Below are 8227 nucleotides of genomic sequence, written 5' to 3' on the forward strand. Positions count from 1 at the left end.
CTCTGACACCAGGGGCTGTCTTGCCTTGTTTGCACAAAAACCTATGGTATAATCGTCACAGTGACGGCACAGGGTCACCATGGAAGCTCTTCCTCTGGCCGCCACTCTCGGAGCCCACTAACTTTGGGACCTCTCACTGTGCACAGCCTGGGTATCTGCAGTTGTGGTGCCTGTCCTGCTCACCACCTTTGCCACCCAACAGTCCCGCTGGGTGTGCCTGTCCCTTTATAGGTTTGGGAGACAGTGCTCTTGCCATCCCATATCCCAGGGATGAGGCTGTGCCATTGTCTGAGCAAGCTTCATGGGGAGGGCCGACGGGCTTTCCTGCCGTTGGCAGGGTATTGGGGAGGCTTACTCCACAGCTCTTCTACCGCTATCCTAGAACCTTCTCCCCACTCCACCTCCAAGGTACTGACCTCAGACTGTCATCTTTCCCGCTTACCCTCCATAAAATCGCCCATTACTGGGCTATTGAAGACCTTAATATTTGGAGATAAGGCGCTAGCATATAGGGATTCCTTTTTTTTTTTTTTTTAAAGATTTTATTTATTTATTTGACAGACAGAGATCACAAGTAGGCAGAGAGGCAGGCAGAGAGAGGGGGAAGCAGACTCACTGCCGAGCAGAGAGCCCAATGCCGGGCTCGATCCCAGGACCCTGAGACCATGACCTGAGCCGAAGGCAGAGGCTTAACCCACTGAGCCACCCAGGCGCCCCCATATAGGGATTCCTTATCTCAGCCCCATTTCTTTGGTGAAGCCCCGTGAAGGCAAACATCCTTCTCATCCCACCCTCTGGAGCCTGAGCCAGGTGTCCCCCAGGGCAGGGGAGCATGTGAGCCGTCCTGGGGCTAGAAGCCGGTTCTCCCACATTCCAGGGTGAGTGACTGGGTGGAGGGTGTGCCCGCCTCAGGCTCCTTGGGGGAGGCCCCCTGAAGGGCTGGGGAAAATCCTACCGCCAGAGCCCCAGGCTCTTCGGCCACCCCTGGCCCAGTGGAGGGGCCCCTGACCCTGGGCCCCGCTCTTAGGTGCCCAGCACTTTCAGGGACAAAGAGAAGGTTCCGGGAGATGGTCTTCTTAGTCATCTGGCTCTAGAGGATAAAGAAGGGGCAGCTCTGGAGGGGGAGTCATTTTGTTTTGTTTGATTTGGAGCCATTTCACCCACCGAGGCTAAGCTTGGCCACGAACCACCCAGGGTTGTGGCATTAACAAAGGAGGTGCGGAAGGAGACACTCAGATCCTACATCTTAGATGCATAAAAAACTAGATCTGGAATAGACCTTAGGGATATTAGGTCCAAACAACCTTGTTTTTACCCATGGGGAAAAAAGCAGAATCACGTAGCTGGGGAGTCACCTGAACACAGGTCTCCCGCCTCCTCTTCCCGTCCTCGGCTGCCTGTCTCCAGTGGGGTCTCTGTTCACACACAAAGGACTCACTGTGCCCAAGGGGAGGGCTCGGGGCTGGCGGAGCCGCTGAGCGGGAGGACCCTGAAGCCAGGACACGCCCGCTATCAGGAAAGAGCCCCAGCCCCGCCACTTAACCAATTTAACCAGCTCCGGTGGCCTGGGCAAGTCATGTAACCCCCCCACCCCACCCCAACCTGAGCTAGGATGTTCTCAGTTTTAAAATGGGGACAATTGGGGCGCCTGGGTGGCTCAGGGGGTTGAGCCTCTGCCTTTGGCTCAGGTCATGATCTCAGGGTTCTGGGATCGAGTACCGCATTGGGCTCTCTGCTTGGCAGGGAGCCTGCTTCCTCCTCTCTCGCTGTCTGCCTCTCTGCCTGTTTGTGATCTCTGTCAAATAAATAATCTTTAAAAAAATAATAATAAAAAAATGGGGACAATCACACATTCCTTACAGTGTTTTGTTTTGGAGACTATGTTACATGTGCCTGGTGAACACTGAGCGTTCCATTTTCTACGTGGAATGCCAGGACCCAGGGAGTCGGGCTTCTGGCCACTAGAGGGTAGCAGACAGGTACAGGTCAACTAGGCCGAGGGCAGGGAGACTAGGGGAGACAAACACCGCCATGTGGATCCCAGCACCTGCAGCTGCCACCAGGGTCCTAGGGCTCCGGCTGGGGCAGAGGAAGAGCCAGGTCTCTCCAGAAGCGGCTGCAGGTTGCATGGGGTCTGGGCAGGCAAAGCGTGTCAAGACTACCACCGAAGTAGATGCCAGCAAGCAGGCTACAGAGGACACTGGGGACAATGGGGACACCGGGGCCCCGAGGCTAGACCATATAAGCCCATGAATATTGCCTAGTGTCCGGAGAGCCTTCCAGCAGGAATCCTGAGCGTGTAGGAAAATTCCCTCAACCCCACTATCTGCTCTCCCTGCTAGGCCCCCTTGTCCTCAGACCTTTTTGGGGACTAGCAGTCCTCCTCCCCGCTTCTACCCCATTCCCTCCCCCCTTCCAGCCCATCCCAGGCCTGGCCCCCCAGAGGAATTTCCTGCACCAGAGGGTGGCCGAAAGTACAGATGCCTACCCCCGCGACTCCTGCCACCCGCCCAGGCCAGTGCCCTGTGCCCAACCCCAGAGGGTGCGGGATGACAGACTCTGACAATCATTAAACCAGCCGGGCCTGATTTCCCAGCACCGCCTGCCAGGATCCGGGCCAAGTGGCACAAAATATGCAAATCACCTGGGGCCAGAAGCCCAGTCTAAAGGCCAGGAAATCCCCTCTGTCCAATGAGCCACCAGCTCCGGTTACCGCCAGGCGCGCTATAAAGGCCTGGGCTAGGGGAGGAGCTCCCACAGGCCTCTATTTAGGGCGGGAGGGGAGTGCGGGCTAGACTCCTCAGAGTGGCTACCTGGCGCAGCTCTTTGCCTCCTGGATTTCTCGCCTGCCTGCTGTCCCTTAGTCCTGCCTGCCTGCCACACCCACACTCCGCCCCTCAGGTAGGACCACCACCTGTCGTACTGCCCAGCCTGGGCCCTGGGAAGCCGGAGAGGGGTCGAGGGGACGTATAGCTCTTAACCCACCTGCAGCGGCTCCGCCTGTAGGGCCCCTGAGCAGGAGTGTCGGGCGGTGGGAGTGCCCTGAAGGTCGCAGAGGCATGGTGTCAGGGAGGGACAGAGTGGCCCTGACTCTGCCAGTCTGACTCAAAGGGCCAGGGATGGGGGGTACTGAGGAGGGGGCCCAGCAGGAGACCTGGTGCCCATAGCAGGCTCTGCGGTCTTGGAGCCCTTCATGAAGAGGGGGTATCCAAAGAGATATTGACCTTCACCATGCGCCCCGCCCCCACCCCTTGAGGCTCCTCCTGGCCCAGGTTTGGCTGGAACAGAAGAGCTGGAGGATGAGGGGAGGACCCTGGCCCTCACCAGCCTTGGCCTCTGTCCCCAGGTAGCCTCATGGCTGCAGCCTGTGAGATCAGCAACGTCTTCAGCAACTACTTCAGTACTATGTACAGCGCAGAGGACCCCGCTCTGGCTTCTGTCCCCCCTGCTGCCACCTTTGGGGCTGATGACCTGGTGCTGACCCTGGGCAACCCTCAGATGCCACTGGAGGGCACAGGTGGGTCTTGGCAGGTGGGGCGGGGTGTTTGGGGAAGGGAAAGACAGCCCTCTAGGAGCCTGTTAGATAAATGGGGAAGTCAGGCAGGGACGAGGGTCCCCTCCACCCCCCCGCAGCAAATTCCAGCACTAGGGGCTGGGGTGACTTGTAAGAGGCTGAGGTACTGAGGCTGAGGGGCAGTGAGCGACCGTGAGGTGCTGGGCGAGGGCGCTGTGACTGCCACCCCTGCTCCCCCTGCTGGGCAGGGTCTCTGAGACTTGGGCTGGTGGGGGCAGGGGGGATGCACACGGAAGCCCAGATGGGCAGCGAGGGTCCGGGTGGCTCCGGCTGAACTGACGCTTGCGCGGTCCCTTGCAGAGAAGGCCAGCTGGTCAGGGAAGCAACCCCAGTTCTGGTCAAAGGCCCAGGTTCTGGACTGGATCAGCTACCAAGTGGAGAAGAACAAATACGACGCAAGCTCCATCGACTTCTCACGGTGTGACATGGACGGGGCCACGCTCTGCAACTGTGCCCCCGAGGACCTGCGGCTGGTCTTCGGGCCTCTGGGGGACCAACTCTATTCCCAGCTGTGGGACCTCAGTGAGTCCAGCGCCCCTGGGAGCCCAGGACTTGGAGGGGGAGGCCTGCCTCCTGCCTGTCTCCCGCTCAGTTAGGGTGGCTGGCCTAGGAACCGGCCCACACCCCTGGCCGAGGCCAGCACAGCTGTGGGAAGGACCTGGAGCCCCAGGCCAATGAGCACAGACAGAGAAAGAAGCCCTGAGGGGAGGGGGCAGTGGGATGCCTGCCAGGGCTCTGACCCCTCCTCGATTCCTAATCAGCTTCCAGCTTTCCTGATGAACTCAGCTGGATCATTGAGCTGCTTGAGAAGGACAGTACGGCCTTCCAGGAGCCCCTCGGCTCCTTTGGTGAGAATTCATTTTCTCCATCATTCCCTAGCTTGTCCTATCCCATCTCTGCCTCTCCCCAGAGCACTAGAGCTGACTCTCTGTCTCCAGACTTTCCCCCAACTGGAAAAACAGCAGGTCACTGGCCCTCTGGGGAGCCTAGTGTCCCTGCCTGTTCCTCTGAGCCCTCTCTGAACCCTTACCTCCTCTTCCCAGACCAGGGAAGCCCCTTCAGCCAGGAGATGCTGGAGGAGTGCCGGCAGGCCAGCCCCTACTTCCCGGGCAGCTACGGCCCAGGAGCCCCCTCCCCCGGCAGCTCTGATGTCTCCACAGCAGGTGAGATCCCTCTTCTGGACCACAGCCTCCCTTCCCCCACAAATGCCCCGCAGCTCTTGGTTCCCTGCACGAGAGCCCAGGCTTTCTGGGAGGAACAGGAGCAGGCTGGGCAGTGTGTCCTGAGACTCCCAGCAGCCAATCCCCCAGAAGGTGTGGGTTGGCAGGGGGACTCACTCGGACCCCACCTCCCCTAGGGACCGGTACTTCCCAGAGCCCCCACTCCTCAGACTCCGGTGGAAGTGACGTGGACCTGGATTCCAGTGACAGCAAACTCTTCTCTAGGGGTGAGTGCAGGGAGCCTCCTGGTCCCGTGGGGTGTCCCAGTGGGCAGTGTCCATGGCGCTGGTCCTTCCCCTCATCCCTGCTCCCCTGCAGGGTTTTCCTCCTGGGTAAGAGCTACCCCTTGAGTCCCCCCCGCCCCATTCCTTCCCCTCCTGACCTTGCCCCTCCCCTGTCTTAGATTGCTTTCCCGACTATAAGAAGGGAGATCCTAAGCATGGGAAGCGGAAACGGGGTCGGCCCCGAAAGCTGAGCAAAGAGTCTCGGGAGTGTCTGGAGGGCAAGAAGAGCAAACATGGTGAGCTCCTGGGGTCACCCCCTTTACTCTGAGGCCGGGCGGGTTCCTGGGGGTGCCGCTGATGCTTTCTCCTCCTGTGTTCGCTGGCTGTCCACACTGCTCCTCCCTCCCGCCATCATGGCTGTGCACAGGGCCTGAGGCTGTGTGGTACTGGTCACCACCTCCTTGCAGAGCCTGGGTCGGTGGTCCTGGAGATGAGGGGAAACTGAGGACCCTGGAAGAAGGCCCGAGGGACTAGAGCCCAGGTGCCCAGCCCACCCACTCTAGTTCTCTCTGCACTTGCTCTGTCTTGCCTGCCGGGACACCCTCAGTGGTGTGAGGGGGCAGCTGGTGGGTGCTGGGAGGGCCTGCGGGGCCACAGGGGCTTGGGCAGAGGACCGTGCCCCCGCGGCAGGCCTCAGGCCCCAGTGCGCACCAGCCAGATGCTGGGAACCGCCAGGAACTGCCAGGAACCGCCAGGTGATGTGACCCTGAGCGGCTCCTTGCCTCCGTTTTGTGCTGGCAGTCTCCCTTCTCCCCAACACTGGGCCTGGCTGCTTCTTATCTTCAGGGGACTCTTTTTTCCAGAAAGCTGTCCCCTCGTCCCCCAGGCCAGGGCCAGCTCTCTGGTCCCATACTTGCCAAGCTCTCACCACCTATGGGTGTGTCTGTTTTCTCATGGTGGCACCCACCGAACAGTGGGCTCCTTCAGGCAGTCATGTGTCTCAGTCACTGTCCAGTCCAGCCAGACACAGGATCAATATTTGAGCATAAAATAGCTGTGCTGTGTGAGGGGCAGTCCCCATCTGGTGGGGGAGGCGGGAGGGGAGCAGGCCTGGTGCGGCACAGCCACCCGTGCATGGGCCGCGTGCTGGGCCCAGCGGGGGCCCCACCACCTTTGGAGGAGAGAGTGGCCACCCTGGCCTCTGACCAAAGTCTCCGGCCTTGCAGCCCCCAGAGGCACCCACCTGTGGGAGTTTATCCGGGACATCCTCATCCACCCGGAGCTCAATGAAGGCCTCATGAAGTGGGAGAACCGGCAAGAGGGCGTCTTCAAGTTCCTGCGGTCAGAGGCGGTGGCCCAGCTTTGGGGCCAAAAGAAGAAGAACAGCAGCATGACCTACGAGAAGCTGAGCAGGGCCATGAGGTGAGTGGGCGCCCGGCCCCCGCGGGAGCTGCCGGGATGGCTTGTCCCCGCTCCCCCGGCACCCTCTGACCGCCGCCCTCCTGACGGGTTTGAGTCCTGTCTGCTGAGAACAGTGGCTGCCTACTTCGTGGGTTAAAGTATGACACGGAGAGAGCAGTAGGCTGGCAGGGCAAACACAGGGGACCCTCTGACAACATTCCTTTGCATTATCTGCAAGGCTTGTCCTGAGAAAAGTTCTCTGTGGTGAAAAGAGCGTAAGCCAAGGCCTCCACCGAACCTGGCTCTCCCCCTCTTGAGTCGATTCAATTGCATGTCTGACCTCAGTGTCCCCCTGAACGATCACTAAGGTCACTTCCAGCCCTAAAACCACTTGGTTTCATGATCAAGCCCCAGGGCAGAGCCATAAGAGCCACAGAAGCATGGGTGGCATCAGGGACCGTGGACACCTTCTAGGCCAGGGTGCCATGACGGGCGGAAGGACGGCGGGAGGAAAGAAGAGGAAAGCTGCCGGAAGTGGGTCAGGCTCAGGCTGGACCCCAGTGGGCCAGGCCCTGCGAGGATAACGGGCCTGGGGTAGGGGGAGGGCATCAGCAGTCCCGGATGCCCCGTACCTGGGCACTTCTGACCACCCCTGTCCGCACGCAGGTACTACTACAAACGGGAGATCCTGGAGCGGGTGGATGGCCGGCGGCTGGTCTACAAGTTTGGCAAAAACTCCAGCGGCTGGAAGGAGGAGGAGGTTGCTGGGAGTCGGAACTGAGGGTCCTAACGGGACCCAGGACTGAACCCACGGACTTGAGGCCTGCAGCCCCTCCTGGGACGACCACCAGGCCCTCACCATTCGGGCATACTGGGGCCGGGCCACAGAGAGAAGCTGAGGTTCTGGTACCTTGTTCAGCCATCATCCTGGGATCCGAGGCTTGTGGCCTCTCCTCTCCGCCCTGCTCTTGGAATAACGAGCCCTGGGGTTTGAGGTGACTTGTCGGCTGACCACAGGGGCCAGCATCACTCCCCTTACCTGGTGCCTCCTCAGACCCCACCCAGACAGCAGCTGCAGACGATGCCCTCCACCTCCAGAGGCCTGCACTGAGCCACGGAGGCCCAGGGAAGCAACAGGGGCGCCGTGAGAGAGGGGGCTGGGCAGGGTCCTCCTGCCTCCGGCTTTTGGACTGGCTTCCACCTCAGTGCTTGGACTCCGCAGGCAGGGGTCGGAGCACTCCCTAATTTATGTGCTATAAATATGTCAGATGTACATAGAGATCTATTTTTTTCTAAGACATTCCCCTCCCTGTTCCTCTCCCACCACGTGTTCGTGGTCAGACTGTTCTAGGCCCTCGGCAGGGCCGGTGAGGGGCAGGGAGATGCCATGACCCTCAGGATGGGGCTCCTGGCTCCTCTCTCCTGTGAATGGAGGCAGAGACCTCCAATAAAGAGTCTTTGGGGTTTTTTCTAACCTTCGTCTTTGCTCCCTGTGTACTGAGATTTGGATCTCCAGATTGGATGAGGCCGCGGGGTTGGAGGAAGGGGCCAGAGCAGGCGGGTTACCCGGCTGGAGGGGAAGGCAGAGGCCAGCTTGCAGGGTAGGGACAGGTGTCCTAGAGCAGGAGAGCTGGCTCTACAGACAAGCCGCCCCGGGGGCTGGAGGGCAAGCAAAGGAAACAAGGTGAGACTGAGAAAGTGTCCCAGGCTCTGTGCAAGCAAGGGCATGAGCCGGACACCAGGCCGGCCCGGCTGCTCCCGCCAGACATTGGCTCGGTGACCTTGGTCAGGTCAGCCCTCCCAGCCTG

The 8227-nt window shown here is 60.2% G+C and overlaps 1 protein-coding gene across 1 annotated transcript; it reads left to right on the top strand.

Annotated features, from left to right (window-relative positions):
• Window positions 1-2735: 2735 nt before the first annotated feature.
• ELF3 (E74 like ETS transcription factor 3) lies at window positions 2736-7893 on the top strand. Its single transcript, XM_047705590.1, has 9 exons — window positions 2736-2901; window positions 3347-3517; window positions 3875-4096; window positions 4336-4422; window positions 4618-4737; window positions 4932-5021; window positions 5198-5314; window positions 6245-6440; window positions 7086-7893. The coding sequence occupies exons 2-9, from the start codon at window positions 3355-3357 to the stop codon at window positions 7198-7200; spliced, it is 1110 nt and encodes a 369-aa protein (XP_047561546.1). The 5' UTR covers window positions 2736-2901; window positions 3347-3354; the 3' UTR covers window positions 7201-7893.
• The last annotated feature ends 334 nt before the right edge of the window (window positions 7894-8227 follow it).

The sequence above is a fragment of the Lutra lutra genome, chromosome 15 (assembly GCF_902655055.1).
Source record: "Lutra lutra chromosome 15, mLutLut1.2, whole genome shotgun sequence".
Classification (NCBI taxonomy): domain Eukaryota; kingdom Metazoa; phylum Chordata; class Mammalia; order Carnivora; family Mustelidae; genus Lutra; species Lutra lutra.

Excerpts from the sequence above, each read along its gene's own strand:
- ELF3 (XM_047705590.1), top strand. The coding sequence starts at position 3,355 with ATGGCTGCAGCCTGTGAGATCAGCAACGTCTTCAGCAACTACTTCAGT. Across the intron at positions 4,423-4,617 it reads GGAGCCCCTCGGCTCCTTTG|ACCAGGGAAGCCCCTTCAGC; the intron begins GTGAGAATTCAT and ends TCCTCTTCCCAG. Across the intron at positions 4,738-4,931 it reads CTCTGATGTCTCCACAGCAG|GGACCGGTACTTCCCAGAGC; the intron begins GTGAGATCCCTC and ends CACCTCCCCTAG.